Below are 18,812 nucleotides of genomic sequence, written 5' to 3' on the forward strand. Positions count from 1 at the left end.
AACGGATAATAATATATATTGTTTTTTAATGAATTGTGTTGATCAATATTATTGATGGATCATTGACAGAGCAATTGCTCTGTCAATACAATGTCTCTAATACAAGGAGGTTCCTGTTCCAACCATACAATATCATTGGCTTGTGTGAGAACCAATTTAGCTAGTCTATGAGCCGCCTTATTCGCCTCACGATGTACGTGCTCTACATTCCACATAGGAATAGCATTTAGCCCAAACCACATCCTCAATCAACTGGCCTAACAGACTAAGATTTTGGCCTTCGTCTTTAATGGCTTCGGTAATTTGCCTAGCATCTCCTTCTAGAATTAGTTGCTACACTCCTTGTTCATGACCAGATATGACACCAAAATAGGTTGCTAACGCCTCCGCAGCTGCTGAGTCCCACTTTCCCAATCGCACAATACTTTTAGCCACTATAACTCTACCTTCATGGTCACGCATGACTAACCCAAAGCCCATTTTGCCTTCTTTCTTATTGAGAGCTGCATCTACATTCACTTTCATCCATCCTCTAGCTGGTTTTCCCCACCTGGGAAGTTGCTCCCTTCTCTCCAGAATTTTTTTGTCTTCCACCGCATTCGCATTCTCATAGTCCTGCATTGCCATTTCCGCATCATGAGAGATCTGGTTCGGGTGAGAGAAGGTTTTATCATAAATCCAGCCGTTTCTTCTCAACCAGATCCTTCTAGATATTTATGAGAAAAGTCGAAAGAGTTTATCGCCCCCCATCTCAAAGACACCTTCGGCCACCTGGAGGAAATCTGGTCCTCTAAGGGAACATTTCTGGAAGAACATCCGGCTCACCCCCCAAACGTCTCTTGCGGCAGTGCAGTCCCAAAGAACATGCAGCGTAGACTCAATCTCCAAGTTACAGATAGGACATAAAGGATCCTCAATCACCTTTCTCCTCATCAGATTCTCCCTAGTTGGGAGTATATTCCTGCAGGCCCTCCACATAAAATTTTTCACCACATTAGGAGAGTGCATCTCCCATATTCCTTTCCATAAGACATTGTTCCCTCTCCGGCTAGAGCTTTCTGGCTGGCTCCCATTTTCTTGTTCCTTCATCATATGGTATGCACTTCTTACCGTGAACACTCCATTCTTGGTTCCTCGCCACACCAACTTATCCAGTTGGTTAGTGAAACTTATTGGAACAGAATAAATAGCTTCTCGATCTGCCTCATTAAAAATACTCTCGATAAGTGTTATATTCCACCCCTTTCGATCTTGGTCAATCAAGTCCTCCACCTTTGCTTCAGCATTAAGTAACCTTGGAGGAGATTGAGCCATATAAGTGGATGGGTTATTGAGCCATTTGTCTCCCCATATTCTGACCTGGGATCCAGACCCAATACGCCAAAACAACCCACCATGGACAATCTTGCAAGCTCCTTGGATACTCTTCCAAGCAAATGAAGGTTTGGTCCCCAATTGTGCCTCCAAAATTGAACATTTTGGATAGTATTTCGCTTTAAGAATTCTTGCCGTTAAGCTATCCGGTAATACCCAAAGGCGCCAACATTGTTTAGCCAAGAGAGCTTGATTGAAGACACTAAGGTCTCGAAATCCCATACTGCCTTGTGTCTTTGACATCCCCAATTTCTCCCAACTCTTCCAATGAATACGGTTGTCATTGGAGCGATGGTCCCACCAAAAATTTTGCATCAATGAATTTAAATCATGACACAAAGTGTTTGGTAAGAGAAATACGCTCATACTATAGGTTGGGATCGCTTGAATAACCGCCTTAAGCAAGATCTCTTTTCCAGCTTGGGATAAAAAATTTAGCTTCCAGTCTTGCAGCCTCTTCCACACCCGTGCCTTAATGCCTTGGAATTCGGCCATTTTTGCCCTCCCTACAAGAGCTGGAAGCCCCAAATACGTGTCAAATCTCTGTGACTCCGGGATGCCTGCCACCTCTAAAATTTGCTGTTTCACTTGGGGCTCAATGTTCCTACTAAAAAAGAGAGCTGTTTTGTCTCTATTTAGTCTTTGGCCAGAAGCCCCTTCATAAGTACTTAGAACTTTCGAAATCCGATGCCAATGTCTCAAATCAGCTCTGCAAAACAATAAAGAGTCATCTGCAAAAAAAAGGTGGTTAATTCTAGGTCCACTATGAGAAGTAGGTACTCCTTCAATGTACCCTCTTTGACCCGCCTTTTCAAGGACAGAGCTTAAGGCTTCTGCGCAAAGTAAAAACAGGTATGGGGAAATAGGGTCACCTTGTCGTATTCCCCGAGAGGGAAAAATGTGACCAGCTGGGATCCCATTCACCAAAATGGAATAATTGGCCGTATAGACACATGCCATGATCAGATTAATCCATCTCTCTGTAAAGCCCATTCACCGCATAATGGCCTCCAAAAAATTCCACTATACTCGGTCATAAGCCTTGCTCATATCCAATTTTATGGCCATGTACCCCTTCTTACCCCACATTTGGGTATGCATCGAGTGCAACGTCTCATATGCTGCTACTATGTTATCCGAAATCAATCTCCCCGGTACAAACGCACTTTGATTCATAGAAATCAAACTTGGCAAGACCACCTTCATTCTATTAGCAATAACTTTGGAAATAATCTTGTAAAAAACATTACATAGACTTATTGGCCTAAACTCCGTCACCCTTGAAGGGTTTGTCGTTTTAGGAATAAGCGCTATATAAGTAAAATTAAGCTCCTTATCTACTATGCCAGAGTTCAAAATAGTAAGAACAAATTGACAAACCTCCTCGCCCACAACCTCACAATATTAATAGTAAGAACATGTTGAAATCCAAAACATGCTTCATATTCATCATAGCTAAATAAACGTATTCATTTCTCTTGTCATGCCCTTTATTTATGCTTAACCTTATATTTGTATGTTTTAATTTGTTAACATCTCTTTGACTTTCGATCACACGAACTTTCATAGCCATCATCGTGTGCAAATCAATCACTCGCTTATAACCGTTTATTAGTCCTTTGTCATAGGCTACCATACTTCTATCATTGAGTAATGATATAAGGAGAGCTAGAGTCCTCCCAAATGTGACTTGACTTTCAAAATTACCATTGAATTTGAGATGATTATTATTGAATTTTTGATCTATTGGTGATTTTAAATGTCAATCACATTTAGAAGGACTTTAGTCCTCCTTATATCATTACTCTTTATCATTTATCAAACCGTCCTCAAAGTCAACTGCGCATTGACCGTTTATTAGACCATCGTTAAGGCGTCCCTGCTTAGCCGTTTATTAGACTGTCATCAAGGGTTTTAGGTTTTTATGTTGACTCATTCAGTGTCTAAGGCCTCGTTTGGTTTGCAGAATGTCTAGTCCATTGGAAAATGATTAGCTACTATTGGGAATAGAAGAGTGTGGAATAGATTAGCTATGCCTATTCCTTTGTTTGGTTATAACGCTGGAATAGACTAGTTAATCATATTTCTTCGTTTGGTACAATGCAATATGTTGGTGAATAGAATCATATTGTGATCAAATTTTCTAAAATACCCTTATAATACAAATACAATTTATATTATTAAGGACTTTCATTTTTTTTTTTTTTTTTTAAACATAAACAATTTTACTATAATTTCTTTTTATTTTTTGTTTTTAATTATGTTAGGTATGTGGCTTTTTTTTTTTAATTTTTTATTTGCAATTATGCTACAAAATTATTTATATATAAAAAAATATAGTTGGAAAAAACAGAATCAAACTCAATCTTTAAATCCATAATTACTTACGAGTAAATAAAGTCTTGTATTCTCATATTGAAGTTATTCAGGAATGTTTTGAAATAATATAAATTACGAAAAATTAAATGTAAGATTAGGAGAAGAGGAAGTGTGGATTTCCGAAAAAAAAAGAAAAAAAAGGAAAAAAAAAAGAAAAGAAAAAACAGTAAAGAAAAAAAAAAAAAAAGAACAAAAATACATAAAAAGTAAAAACAGAAGTTAATAGTTAGACACATGCTGATGCTGAAAAAAAAAAAAAAAATTGAAATTAAAACAAATGGATAGTAGAGGATATTTGCTATATGAATAATTAATAATTAAAAATAAATTCATAATAATAATTTTAATAAGTAATGCTATATCTACATCTCTTTTTAACTCTAATTGGAGGCATCTTAATCATTGAAACAAATTTTAATATTCTTCAAGCACATCTTAATAGGTTAAAAATATATATAAAAACAAAAATACAAAACTTATAGGTATATAGTATTTTTCAAAATATAATCAAGTTTTTGACGTTTTATTTGTAGAAATAGACGCATGGAAATAAAACTGATTTACAAAGTTTATGTTTCGGGCAAAACATTTTGCCCGAAACAAACTTTCTTAAATCATTTTTTTTTTCTTTCTCCGAGCAACATTACCATACAAGATCTACACTTCCCAGATAATCGCTTAAAAGAAACAGCGATTGATTTCTGTTCAATTTTCCTCTTCGCTAGCTCCCACTCTCTCTCTATTACACACACAGCGACAGATCGTTTCGCTCTCTCCCTTCCCAGAATAGAAGAAGAAGAAGAAGAAGAAGAAGGAGATGTTGAAGTTCTTGAAGGGAGTAGTGGGTGGATCTGGCACGGGAATCAAAGATCTGCCCTACAACATCGGCGACCCTTATCCCTCTGCTTGGGGCTCCTGGACTCACTTTCGTGCCACCTCCAAGGTTTCACACCACATCACAACTTCTCTCTCTGTCTTTTTCTCATGTGTGTGTATCTGATCGATTATTGTGTAGTTAGGTTTTGATTCGGGGAAATTCACTGGTTTTAGAGGGCCAAGGGATCTGGTGCGTTAGTGTTCATTGATTTGCGTGCCTGAAATTTAGTTTCTTTTGTAGTGTTTGTAATGGGGTCTAGAATTGGATTGAGTGTTGAAGATATTCGTGGAGTTTAAAGTAATAATTGAATGCTCTCAACATTGTTTTGGACTTTGAGTACGCTGGAACCTACTGGATTTTGTTTCGGAGAGTTAAATTACGAATGAATTCTTCTGGGAGCTACGGCTGACAATGAATTCTTGGATCTTAGAATTGGAATACTTTAAAAACTATTGGTTAGATGGTGCTGGCCTTTAACGTTGTTATGTGAGGGTACATTGATTGGTTACAGTATTAGCGGGGAAGTGAATTTTGTATTTTACTTGGTGAATCTTAATCCAGCTTCGCCATAAAAAGGTTTTCTCTGACAGTATTTGCCGTTATTTCTGCAAGTTGAAATGTCCTTCTGCTTCCTTCCAAGCTTAAAGGCTGGTTTACTGTTTGGGTGAGGAGAGAGAAATGGCATATGTGCTGATTCAACTGAAAGATTTTATCACTCTACTTATTCAAGGATTTGACCATACTAGACAGAGAGGGATCTGGGCATTGTGCGACTTAGTGGTCTTCTGTTCCTTTGATAAAAACTTCTCTTTTCCAAGATGGAATGGAAGGTGCTAGCTTTATAATTATGGATAGGTTTTTGATATATTCATAACTATTGTTAACAATAAAACACTAGGAAAAGGCCACATGTGGTGAAAATTTTTTGTTGCCTTTGGAGAAAGGAGAAGTCCAGCTCCTATTAAAATGGGAGTTGTAACTGGAATGAAAGTTATCATCCATGAATATTGACATGCATATTCCGTGAAGATATATATGTATATATATATTTTCCATTCTTAATTAACTGTTTCTGGTTTTACTGTTTCCTTCCATTATTTGAACATAACATAGCTTAAATCCTAAATTGCTCTGCAGTTTACCATGTAGTGTTCCAAATATTGAGTTGATTGGTTGAGATTTGAATGTGATATGACTATTATGGAGCGAGTAAGTCCTTATGGGGGTGGTGAGCCTATGGATGAATATTAGGAGAGATTGGGGAGCTTTCTCCAATTTTGTTTCCTATAAGGTTGGGGACAGTTCCCATATTCACTTCTGGCATGACACTTGGTGTGGTGAAAGGGCTCTAAAAAGCTCTTTTCCATAGCTCATAACAAGGTGGCTTTGGTGTCAGATTACATGGATCTTCCAGTCCACACATCCTTTGGAATCCTAGCTTCATTAGAGCAGCTCATGATTGGGAACTTGAATCTCTAGATTCTTTTCTTACTCTCTTATACGCTGTGAACCCCCTTCCGGGAGAAGTGGATAGTATGGTGCGGACTCCTTCTAGCCGCCACGGCTTTGCGATGAAGAGCTACTATTCTATTCTACAATCAGGTGAGCATAGTTCATTCCCTTCGAAAAGCATTTGGAAGGTGAAGGCCCCTCCTCGCATTGCTTTCTTCTTATGGGTGCCGGCTTTGGGTAGAATTCTCATGGTGGATAATCTCAGAAGGCGGGGATTCCAACTAGTTAACCGGTGTTGCTTATGTAAAAAGGATGAGGAAACTATTAATCATCTTCTCATCCATTGTGAGTCTACTGTTGACATCTGGCACTTAGTTTTTAACATCTTCGGGGTCTCCTGGGTCATGCCTAGTAACATCCTACAGTTTCTCCAATGCTGGAGATTTCGAGGACGGGGACATCCCAAAGAGGCTATTTAGAAAGTTATTCCCGCTCTCTTTGTGTGGAGCGTTTGGAGAGAAACAAATTGAGGTCTCTTTGAGGATACTGAGACCAATTTGCTTCGCCTTAAATCTTTGATTTTGAGATCTCTTTTGGAATGGTCTCTTGTATATGCTTCTAACTTCTCCTTAGGGAATTTGGTAGATCTGGTTTGTTTTCTAAACTGTAGTAGCAGCTAGGGCCTCGACTCTCTTGTATACTCTTCGTGCACGAAGACTTTGCCCTTTTTTCAATATACTTCTAATTATTCATTAAAAATAAAAAATAAAAAATTATGGAGCTAGTATGCATGTGAAAGATTCAGAGTATTCATAACTCCAAGGGATTGGCTTAGGTGATAAGAATTGGTCTTGGTGGCATTCCCATCAGTTTAAGGTTCGAATCTCCTTGAGTGCAAACACTTCCTTGGGGCCAGCCCGTTGGCGCCGGAGTATTATTTGGTCCATGTGGAGGTACATGGGTTTGAGGTTTATCCGACAAGAGTGGATAAGAGGGGTCTTTGTCATAAAAAAAAAAGGAAGAAAGATTCAAAGTATTCATGTTCATTTAGTGTGGGTTATTCACTCAATATATTGTCAATCATTATCTGTCTATTGGATTTAAGGGATTATTTATTACAAACATGGTACAACTTGTTGAATTCTGGGAAGTAAAAATGCCTTTTTATTATTTTTTCTGCATTATTTTCTTCATTAAAGTTGATGTACTTTGTTAATTCTGGCTCAATTTTCAGGATGATGGGTCTCCGGTGTCAATATTTTCTCTTTCTGGGAGTAATGCCCAGGATGGACATTTAGCTGCTGGTCGAAATGGTGTCAAGCGTCTCCGCACTGTAAGCTTTTAGTAGCTATGGCATTATCTTTAATTGGATGCTTATAAGTCATCATCCCTTTGCAGTTTAACTTTTTGATTGATACTTTGATTTTCCTTACTATATTTTTAGGAACATGATGCAATGTGGATGATCTGTTTTTCAATCTCAAATAGGTTAGCCCACAATCAGCTTTCATTTGTCAACAGGCAGTTACCTCTATCATTTGTAGAGGTTTCCTATTGTATAAGTGCATCTGGAGAGGTTGTATGTGACATTTAACTGCATGTTTGTGTCTCAAGACTTCATTGAAGCAATGTTCTAATTGCATCTGAGCACCACTTTATATTATATGATGTTTGAGCTCCATGACTATAGGCTAGGTTTGCATTCTCCAAAGCTGGATTCTGCCCGACGGGGACGGGGGGCAGGGGTGATAATTTTTTTTTGATAAGTAATAAATCAATCCCCAAGTACACTAGAAGTATACAAAATGAATCACCTAACTAGTAGGGGCAAAACGAACAAGGAAATCACTCAAATTAATTGATAGAGGAGGCACATACACTGCCGTCTATAAATACAAAGTTTCATAGAACAATAATAAATTTCCCCCAACGTTCTCTCTCTGTCTTCAAAACACCTATCATTCTTTTCCTTCCAAACACACCAGAAGAGGCACGTAGGCACCATTTTATACACTGCAGCACTCCTAGGCCTGCCAGAAGGACCACCAACAAATAAGCAGATCAACAACACTTATAGGCATAACCCATAAGTGTTCAGTGGTCCGCATACAGTTATTATTGCCTCTTATAGAGCTTTTTCATTGTACAAATGCATCTGGAGACTGGAGAGATTGTGCGTTATGTCAGACAGCATGTTTGCGAGAGTTCTCAAAACATGATTGAAACAATATTCTAATTGCAGCGACGCATTCATTCCTATGATATGAAGTATAAATTCCCTGATCAAAGACTAGAGTTGCATTTGTTAGGGCTGGTTTAGAGTGGTGGATATTTTCTCTGACCCGATTAGTTGTTTGGAAGTTCCTGAATCCAGAGGGTTGGTTATTTACTTTGACCTGTTTAGTTTTTTTAGAAATTATTGAGTCCAACACAAGTCATTCATACTGAAAGTATTTACTAAAGATGTATAATTCAATAATCTGATCTAGACATACAAATCCGTTTTACTACTATTAACTGCTGATAGTGCCAGACCAATTGATATCCTTGCTTAGCATAACTAATAGAATTGGTTCCCCTGCTGCAGTTACAATTACATAAATAAAATGCCTTTTAAGTACTTCACCTTTGGAGTAGTACGATATTTTTATTCCTCCTTGTGGTTGAGAGAATGACTTATTAACGGAATTGAGCTTAGCACAACACACTCAGCGAAACTTTTTTGTGGAAAAGTTATTCTAATCTTTGGAACTTTGGAAAGATATTCAAATCTTAAATTTGGTTTTAAGAGTCATCTTTTGGGGTTTAACTAATTAAGCTTTGATAATATTGGCATACTGAATTTTCCTGCCTGGTTAAAGATTGTGAGGATTAAAAATTTGAAATGATATGATTTAACTTCCTGCTGAAGCAAGTAAACTCTTTATTTGGGAGAGTCGGTGTTTGAGAGAGAAACACCAAGACATGCAAAAGCATATAATTTTAAAATTTGGTGACAGTGACCATCTCTGGGGTAAGGTGTAGGTAGGGTCTCTAGTCTCCACCTCTTAAGAATTTGTTTTTTATCCAGCTATAATTGTTGGGAACCATACTTGGGGTGTGAGAATTAGATTCTAGTTATTCCCCGCCCCACACACACACATTGATCCCTTTATACATGGATAGTAGCGTTCAAGAGCCTGCCTGTTTCTAATATCTTTGAGTTTTTGGAGTTTTGTTCTTTTTTCTATTTTCTATGCATTAGGGGTTTTCTTGTATACTTCTTGTGTATTAGGGTTGTGTCCTTCTGCCATTTTAATGAATTTGAATTACTTACAAAAAAAGGTTGAAATCCTCTTAAGAACATTTACCTTGGCCATTTATTTCGAGGCATCTCTTTGTATATTTGCCAATTGAAGTTGATTCTCCTCTTTCCCCCTTCCTAGCGTGGAAAACTGTTTTTAACAAGCTTCCAATCTGTGACTTAGTGTATGTGACAATCCATGCTTGGCTCTTAGACTTAGATATGGATGCTAACATCTATCTTAAACTACTTGTGGACTTCTTAAACTCTCATTAGAATCTTCTTTTGTATCATGTGCTACTATCTATTGAAGTTTTTTTTGATTCTGTGCGTACTAGCAGATAAAGCTGCTTTTTCTCTTTTTCAGGTCAGACACCCCAATATTTTATCATTTCTTCACAGTACTGAGGCTGAAACACTCGATGGTTCTACTACTAAGATTACTATCTATATTGTCACGGAGCCTGTTATGCCACTGTCAGAAAAGATCAAGGAACTAGGTTTAGAAGGTACACAAAGGTATGGACAATCTAGTCAGCTGGATTTATTTTAATTATTTCCATGCCTGCCACTCCTGACTGGATCAACTACATATTTCTTCTATGCATAGAGTAAGGATTGAGGCCCTTCATTATCTGATTGCATATGGAAAATTTGGGGAATTTCTAACTATTTTTTGACGAGTATTTCACTCACATGCACATGCTAGAGCATTATGGTTTCTTTTGCTCTCGTGTTAATGACTCATTTCTATTGTTGTTTGCCATAGATTTCTCTTTTTCTTTTAGCATTTATATTTAGTTAGTCTGAATCTGTCATCTTTTTGTTGATTTGTGGTTTGGCAGTAGATACACATCTTTTGGTCTCTATGTATGACGTCAAACAAATAGAATTAGGGCAGTTGTTTGAAGCATCAATTGTCAAGTGGTTGGTGGACTTGATTCATTTTGACTTGTTATAATTTAAGTTGGTTACAGGGATGAGTATTATGCATGGGGACTGCACCGGATAGCCAAAGCTGTGAGCTTCTTAAATAATGATTGTAAACTTGTAAGTAACCTTAAGAAGACTATAGTTGTATCGTTGATCTCAAACATATAGATATGTGTTTTTGATTTCTGATTATATATATATATATATATATATATTTTTTTTTTTTCACTTCAACTTCTCCTTCTACCTTTTTCTATCTCTCAATATGGAGTTAAATTTTAATCTTTGACTTTGACTACTACAGGTTCATGGTAATGTTTGTTTGGCGAGTGTTGTTGTCACACAAACTTTGGACTGGAAGTTGCATGCCTTTGATGTTCTATCTGAGTTTGATGCGAATAATGAAGCTTCTGCTGGACCAATGCTGGTAATGTGTTTGGATGTGATCCCTTCATTGCAAATTTTCCTTGCTCTATGCAAAAATGTGCATCACCCTACTTTTGTGAACTTAAGCAAAATTTATAAACTGTTTCTAGAAGCATAATTTAAAAGTCCTGCACTGGTTTTTGGGGGGGAGGGGGGGAAATTGATTAGGAAAACATGAAGAGGAAACTTTGTTAGTTATTAAACTTAAAAAGTGTCCAAGATCGTTTTTTCCTACCTGCTGGTGCTTCTAAAAGAGGAAGTGGATTGTTACTTGATAGGACTGAATTGGGCCTGAGGAGGCTCAGAGTGGATGTTGTTGAGCCAAAGCCCAACCTAGCAGCCTAGCAGGGAGGGTCCAATCTACCCAAAAGTCTCTTGTTGGTGCTCAAGATGCCGACCCGATTTTTTCGGCCCAAAATAATAGTGTGAAAGTTAAGAGGTAAAGGCCCGTTGTCTTTTAATGCTACCAAGGTTGAACACCTGTTTTGACCTAGACCCAAACCCACTCTTAAGTGGAAAGTGAGATCGGTTGTTGGGGCCTTGGGCCTCCTCATCGGGCTTGGGTGCAAGTTCAGGCTTGGGCATTCCTTTTGTCCAGCCTGCTGGGTCATCGGTAGTACCAACACAAACTTCCGAAGACTATTATTCTTGTTGGAGGGGATCTGACGGGGATTCAAAGTGTCTCTCTGGGCGTTGATTCAAAGAACTCTTTTGTTGGCGGTCGCTTCCAAAGGTGTCGATTTCTAACATCCAATCGCCACTGCCTCTCCTTGGTGCTACAGAGTTGAGTACAGAATTCGTCGGCATTGACCCAGTTGTTGGGTTCTCTGATCTTTATTTGGGGGTTGCTGGGTTTTTGGAAATGGGTGTGCTTCCTAGCCAAGCTGTCATCGATATCTTGTTTGATTCTCAACTGGGCATTGCTGGTGGTGTTGTAAATGCGAAGGCTTCTTATTCCATAACAACCAAAGCGTCAATGATGAGATATTGTAGTGGGCGATTGATCTTAGAAAGGTGGGAAGAGGGCCATTGTTTTGTGTTTGAACCCTCGGGCTCTTTTTTCTTCTTTTGACAAGAGGTAGGGGGAAGTTTGCAGCGTGGGTTAGGAGCACGAGCAAGTGCGGTTGATCCAGTTGGAGTTAAGCGAGGTAAGGAAAGTATTGCTCTAAGATTGCTCATGGTGATCCAAACCAACCTCTTCTTAACTAGTATGAAATCAGTGAGAAAGTTAACTCAGGCTTTATTGAAGTTACCTCTTTGGTTGGGCATGAAGAATAGACCAATTGCATTGGCGATGAGGTGCCTGAATTTTTTCTCAGGGGAAGATCCTGGTTACTGTGAGTTGTTGAATTTTCGTCTCTTTGTTGTAAATGAAGAACCAGGTTCTTTCACACCAAAAAATTCAAACTGGCTGATTTTAGTCATTTTGTAGGGTAGGGCTCTTATGTGGAGTTTGAAAAAGAGCTAATGGCTTTGTTCACTGCCATTGAAGCGAGCTGCCACTAGAAGGTTCCATTTTGATCCCCTAATTCTCATTCGGAGTAGGTCAATAGAGGCATACACGAATTAGAAAGAGTATCTTCTTTTATTAATTATGATCTTAAGGGAGGTTACTTTAGCAGATGTAGGTAAGGGAAGGGGTTCATCCTGTTCTTTATGAAGCCTAAAATCATGTCTTGAAATGTTAAGAGGGTTGAATGAGACGGATAAATGTATGAGGGTCAAGAATTTACTCAGAGAATGGAAGGCCGACGTTTTATGTTTACAGGAAACTAAACTAGAGCATCACTTTACAGTGGAACATCACCTTTATCAGATTAGTGCACGACTGGGAGGTGGATTTGATTACCTTGTTCTTTAACCTTTTGTATTCTCTTAAGTTGAAACGAGGTGGTGAGAATAAGATTTGTTGGATTCCTTCCTAAAGGCGGGTTTTTGAGGTCAGGTCTTTTTACAATGCGTTGATTCCCCCCTCCCGCCGATGGCTCTCCCTTTCCTTGGAAGAGCATTTGGAAGAATAGGTTCCTTCGAGAATGGCGTTCTTTGTATAGATGACAACAAGATTCTAACTATGGATAATTTGAGAAAGAGATACATCATAGTGGTGGATTGGTGTTGTATGTGTAAGAAGAGCAAGGAAACCATTGATTATCTATTGCTCCATTGCGAAGTAGCTAGAGACTTGTGGGAATCAACCTTCCGTCTATTCGGGATAGAATGGGCCATGCCCCAACGGGTGGTGGAGTTGTTAGCAAAAAAGCAAAAAGTATTAACACAACTTAAAACACAAAACACTCAATTACTTTCAACTTTATATCACATCGTAACACTTTTTTTAACCAAAAACAAAAAGCACCCTTTCAAAAGTGTTAACCAACGAACACGTACTCTCCATCTCCAATCAACCAATTCTTCATAAAATGACAAAAAACCTAATCGTATCTACCTTCTCTTCTGAATACTTGGAAAAGTCCAAGTGTTTTCTCCTTCCAAATGCATTAGATGATGCATATGTGAATGCCAATTCCAAATCAAACTAACTTCTTCAGTGAATTGCCAAATTCCCCTTTCCAATATGCCAACATCTTCTTAACTATGGTGGATATATAACATAATCCTGAACTAGAGAAAAGGAGTGACCACCGTTCTTTCCCAATGGAGCAATGAAAAACCAGATGATCCACTGTTTTGCCACTAATTTTTGGATATACTAGACTAGTCCAGGACAGAAATTTGCTACAAACCGTTTTGTAGCAAATTCCTACAAACCGGTATAATAAGTTGACAAGTGTCTCTAAACATGTGAGAGGCACATGTATTTTTTAATTAACCTAACATATGTTTCAGCCGTTAACTCCACTCTCTTCTTCTCTCAAACCTGTCGTGGATTTCTTTCTCACTCAAACTGGTCATGAAAGTCCAAGAGTCTCTCGTTCAAAGACATAGGATCGACTTCGGTTCAATACTGAATTCTCACGATTTTGCTAAGGATGTCGCACTGTCTCTCTCTCAAAGACATCGAAAATTGACAGCCATAATTCAAAGATGCTTTTAAGATTCCGGGAGAGAAATAATTGTTGCTGATTACACCTAGCGTTTTGGTTGATTTGCCTAGGTTTTATTCCTTGTTCCTCAAATTCCTTTTCTCAAGCATGGGTTTTGCCCAATATTACTGCATCAAGACCCACATTTAAAAATGTCTGGGGTACCCATTCCCACCAAGAATTATGCATCTGCAACCCTTTGGTACTAATCATTATCTGTTTCTTTTAAGACTTTCCTCAAACATGTTGGCTACACTTGAATTTCTTGGTTAAAAATTCCTGCATCAATACCCGAAGTGGGTCAGTACAATCTGCAAAGCAAACACATACACAATTTCCATTTGGAGTACTCATTTCTCACGCAGCATGGTTACTACCTGGACTCGCTGGATAAAGAAAATGAAGACATTTATGCATTAGGACGCAGATTTCAGGGTAACCCAAATAAATCTTTGGTGTATTTGATGGGCATGGTGAATTTGGCACACTCTTCGAATTTCATCATTGATAGGTCGGTAGGAATCCACAATTGGTTTGAGGGAAGAAGAGAGAGTGACGTAAGGTTGGTGGAGAGTTAACGACTGAAACATATGTTAGGTTAATTAAAAAAGGCATGTCCCTCTCACATGTTTAGAGATACTTATCAACTTATTAGACCGGTTTCGAAGAATTTGCTACAACTGGTTTGTAAGAATTTGCTACAAACTGGTTTGTAGCAAATTTCTATCTACTAGTCCACTATTGCTTTTTGCACTTTATTAGGTTATCCAATAAGGCTGCCAAACCTTTTTTTTTTTGAATAAGTAATCAAGATATCATTAAAAGCGCAAGGCACCCCCCGGTACAAAGGAAGTATACAAAGCTACCTAGGTAGAAGGTAAAAAGAACAAGAAAATCATGATAACTAATCGAGAAAAAAAAAAAAAAACAGTTGTCCAAAGATACAAGGTGTTGAAAAATTAAGACTTAATCTCTTTTAAAGTCGTCTCGCGGTCCTCAAAACCTCTATAATTCGTTTCCTTCCAAAGATACTACAAAAGACACGAAGGCACCATCTTGCACACGACAACACTCCAAGTGTAGCCAGCAATCCACCAATACGCATACTAATTGACTATTTGTTTAGGCATAACTCAAGACAACCAAATTGACTGAAGAAAACATTCCAAATGGCACAAGCAACCTCATAATGAAGCAGAAGATGGTTCATTAAGATGGTTCATAACTCAAGGCACGCCGAGCTTTGTTCTTGCCCGCAAACTCAAGGCCTTGAAGCTGAATTTGAAGACTTGGAATGAGGAGGTGTTTGGTAACATTGAGAGGAATAAGAGGACTCTTCTTGAAGATCTTCGGGTGTTTGATGAGCACGAAGAAAGTAGGGCTTTGAATGTGGAGGAATTAGCGAGGAAGGCCGAGGTTGTTCAAGAATTAGAGAAGTGTACTCTTATGGAGGAGATAAGTTGGAGATAGAAATCGAGGGTGTTTTGGTTAAAGGAAGGGGACAAGTGCACTAAATTCTTTCATTCCATTGCCAACTCTAATAGAAGGTATAATTCGATAGAGAATCTTATGATTGGGGATAATCTTTCCTCAAATCAGGATGAGATTAGTGAGCACATTGTGGATTTCTACCAAAAGCTATTTGTTGAACAACACAGTTGGAGGCCTTTGGTAGATGGTATCTCCTTGGATGCCATCTCGGAGGGAGAGGCCAGCTGGTTGGAGAGAGATTTTGAAGAGGAAGAGGTTAGAAAGGTCGTGTTTAAGATGAATGGCAACAAGGCTTCGGGCCCCGATGGGTTTTCTATGGCGTTCTTCCAAGCTTGTTGGGATGTGGTGAGGGAGGACATTATGAGGGTCTTCAGTGCTTTCCATGCTGGCGGGATGTTTGTAAAGAGCCTCAACGCTTCGTTCATTTCGCTTATTCCGAAGATTCCCGGTGCCATCAACCTTAAAGATTTTCGCCCAATAAGCCTTGTGGGAGGTATGTACAAAATTATTGCCAAGGTTTTAGCAAATAGATTGAAGGTTGTGTTGGACAAGATTATCTCCAAGTCGCAAAATGCTTTCATCAAAGGTAGACAGATTCTAGATCCTATCTTGATTGCTAATGAATGCCTTGGTAGTAGGTTGAGATCTGGGGAGCCAGGGGTCATTTGCAAAATGGATTTGGAAAAAGCTTACAATCATGTGAATTGGGGCTTCTTGATGTATTTGCTAAGAAGGTGTGGTTTTGGAGGGGTTTGGTGTTCTTGGATTCAACATTGCATTTCCTCGGTGCGGTTCTCGATTATGGTAAATGGGTCTCCTAAAGGTTTTTTTAGTAGCTCCAGGGGGTTGAGACAAGGGGATCCACTCTCTCCTTTGCTTTTTGTGTTTGTGATGGAGGTTCTGAGTAGGATGATTTCGGCGGCGGTTCATGGGGGGTTGTTAGAAGGTTTCAAAATCGGCAACACTACAGTCTCTCATCTTTTATTTGCCGACGACACCTTGATTTTCTGCAATGCTAGGCCTGCCCAGCTACGTTACTTGCGGAGTTTGTTCTTGTTGTTTGAAGCTGCTTCCGGGTTGAAGGTTAATTTGGCTAAATCGATGATTATTCCGGTGGGGAATGTGGAGCAAGTGGCTTCGTTAGCCGGTATTTTAGGGTGTGAGGCAGCTCCTTTGCCAGTGAAGTACCTTGGTCTCCCGTTGGGAGGCTCTTATAAGTCCAAGCATATTTGGGATGGAGTGATTGAGAAGATTGAATATCGGTTGGCCAGCTGGAAAAGGTTGTATTTGTCGAAAGGGGGTAGGGTCACCCTTATTAAGAGCACTCTTGCTAACCTGCCCACTTATTACTTGTCTCTTTTTCCTATTCCGGTGAGTGTTGCTAAGCGTATTGAGAAGCTTCAACGCAATTTTCTTTGGGGAGGGATAGGCGAAGAGTTCAAATACCACTTGGTGAAGTGGTCGCAGGTTTGCACTCCGATCAAGGAAGGAGGGTTGGGGATCAGGAACTTATTGGTCTTCAACCGCGCTCTTTTAGGGAAATGGTTGTGGCGCTATGGGGCGGAAAGAGAAGCTTGGTGGAGAGTTGTGATAGATGCGAAGTTTGGAAGCTTATGGGGAGGGTGGTGTTCGGTTGAGCCTGGAGGAGCATCTGGGGTAGGGTTATGGAAGAATATTAGGAAAGGGTGGGAAACTTTCAAAGGCTTTACGAGATTTGCAGTGGGGGATGGGTCTAGGATTAGCTTTTGGCATGATTGGTGGTGTGGAGACTCAGCTCTCAAGATAGCTTTCCCGATCCTTTATAGTATTGCTTGTGCGAAGGAAGCCTCAGTTGTGGATAACGTGGAGATGCTAGGGGGGTCCAACCAGTGGAACGTGAGTTTCTCGAGGGAGGCTCATGATTGGGAGGTGGAGGCCTTTGCCTCCTTTTTCCAGGTGTTACATTCTACAGGAGTGAGAAGAGGGTCGGAAGATAGATTATGGTGGAACCCTTCCAAAAGGGGTACGTTCAAGGTCAAGTCTCTCTTTCTCTCCTTGGCATGCTCGGAAGGGAGGAGGTTCCCCTGAAAGAGTGTGTGGCGGACTCAGTCTCCTCCAAGGGCAGCATTTTTTGCGTGGTCGGCGGCTTGGGGGAAAATTTTGACCTTAGACAACCTCAGAAAGAGAAATGTGATTGTGATAAACAGATGTTGGATGTGTAAGAAGAGTGAGGAGACAGTGGATCATCTTCTTATCCATTGTGAGGTGGCGTCTGCTTTGTGGAGTGCCTTTTTTGGCCGTTTTGGGTTATCTTGGGTGATGCCTGGTCGGGTTTTTGAGTTGCTAGCCTGTTGGTGGTCTGCAGGAAGAGGGGGGAGTGCTGCAGTTTGGAAGATGGTGCCTATTTGCTTTTTTTGGTGTCTTTGGAGAGAGAAATAATAGGTGCTTTGAGGATGTGAAGAGGTCTTTCGAGGACTTTTTATCCTATTGTTTCCATACTCTGTATCTTTGGACTGTAGCGTTTGTTTTCCCGATTTCGGTTAGCTATGATGATTTCCTTGTACGTTTTTCCCTTTCTAGTTAGGTGATCCTCCTTGTATACTTCCAGTGTACTTAGGGGCGCCTTACGCTTTTAATAAAATCAGCTACTTACTTATAAAAAAAAAAATGAAGCAGAAGATGGTTCACAAACTCCCCATTCTTTTTACACATACAACACCAATCAACCACAATGATGCGCTGCTTTTGGAGATTGTCCATGGTAAAGATCTTTCCTAAGGTCATTGACCAACTGAAAAAGGCCATCCTCAACAGAACCTTAGTTTGCCAAGCACACTTCCAAGGAAAACGGAAACCATCTTGGCAACCCATGGCACTATAGAAGGATTTAACACCAAACAACTCTTTTTTGGGAGGGACCTACCACAGCTTACCCAACCCTTCCCGTCTCATTCTTGTTAAATACAACAACCCGAAGAATGAGGCTAAGGCTTTCACCTCCCAATCATGAGCCACTTTATCAAAGCTCACATTCCATTTAAAAGGCTTTCTTAAGGGCCATATCCCTATACTAAAGATCAAACATTGGAGCCATCTCCCACCTCAAATTTGGTATGACTACTGTGCAAGACGTTCCCCAGCTTCTGATAATATTCTTCCATAAATCCACCCTTTACGCCCCAAAAGGCTCACTAGAACACAATTGTTCCCATGAACTTCCATATTTAAAGTCCACTATCACTCTTCACCAAGCCTATCTCTTAAGCCCATAGCGTTAGAGCTAATTAGGTAGAATAGCATGATTGAACCTCAGCAAGTTCCTAACCCTCCCCTCAAAGATCGGCATACAAACCTTGGACCATCTCAACAGGTCATATTTGAACTCTTCACCTAGCCCACCCCATTAAAAATCACGTTGGAACTTCTCAATACTGTTTGCAACACTTGTAGGGAGAGGAAATAGAGACATGGAGTACATAGGTAAGTTGGATAAGGTGTTCTTGATAAGGGTAATCATACCACTCGTAGACAAATACAACATTTTCCAACTAGTCAACCGATTTTTTGTCTTCTC

General features: G+C 39.5%; 1 protein-coding gene across 2 annotated transcripts in view; it reads left to right on the forward strand.

Moving 5' to 3' along the window:
• Positions 1-4,365: 4,365 nt before the first annotated feature.
• The window catches only part of LOC132171061 (uncharacterized), a 32,267-nt gene continuing 17,820 nt past the window's right edge, over positions 4,366-18,812 (forward strand). The window contains exons 1-5 of one of the 2 annotated variants that reach the window (XM_059582271.1): positions 4,366-4,696; positions 7,317-7,415; positions 9,733-9,884; positions 10,343-10,415; positions 10,603-10,725. In XM_059582271.1, the coding sequence (XP_059438254.1) occupies positions 4,571-4,696; positions 7,317-7,415; positions 9,733-9,884; positions 10,343-10,415; positions 10,603-10,725 (573 nt within the window). In that variant the 5' untranslated portion in view covers positions 4,366-4,570. Of the gene's footprint in view, positions 4,697-7,316; positions 7,416-7,526; positions 7,571-9,732; positions 9,885-10,342; positions 10,416-10,602; positions 10,726-18,812 lie in introns of those variants that run through there. The other variant, XM_059582272.1, reaches the window with a different exon arrangement.

This window comes from Corylus avellana, chromosome ca2, assembly GCF_901000735.1.
Source record: "Corylus avellana chromosome ca2, CavTom2PMs-1.0".
Lineage (NCBI taxonomy): Eukaryota > Viridiplantae > Streptophyta > Magnoliopsida > Fagales > Betulaceae > Corylus > Corylus avellana.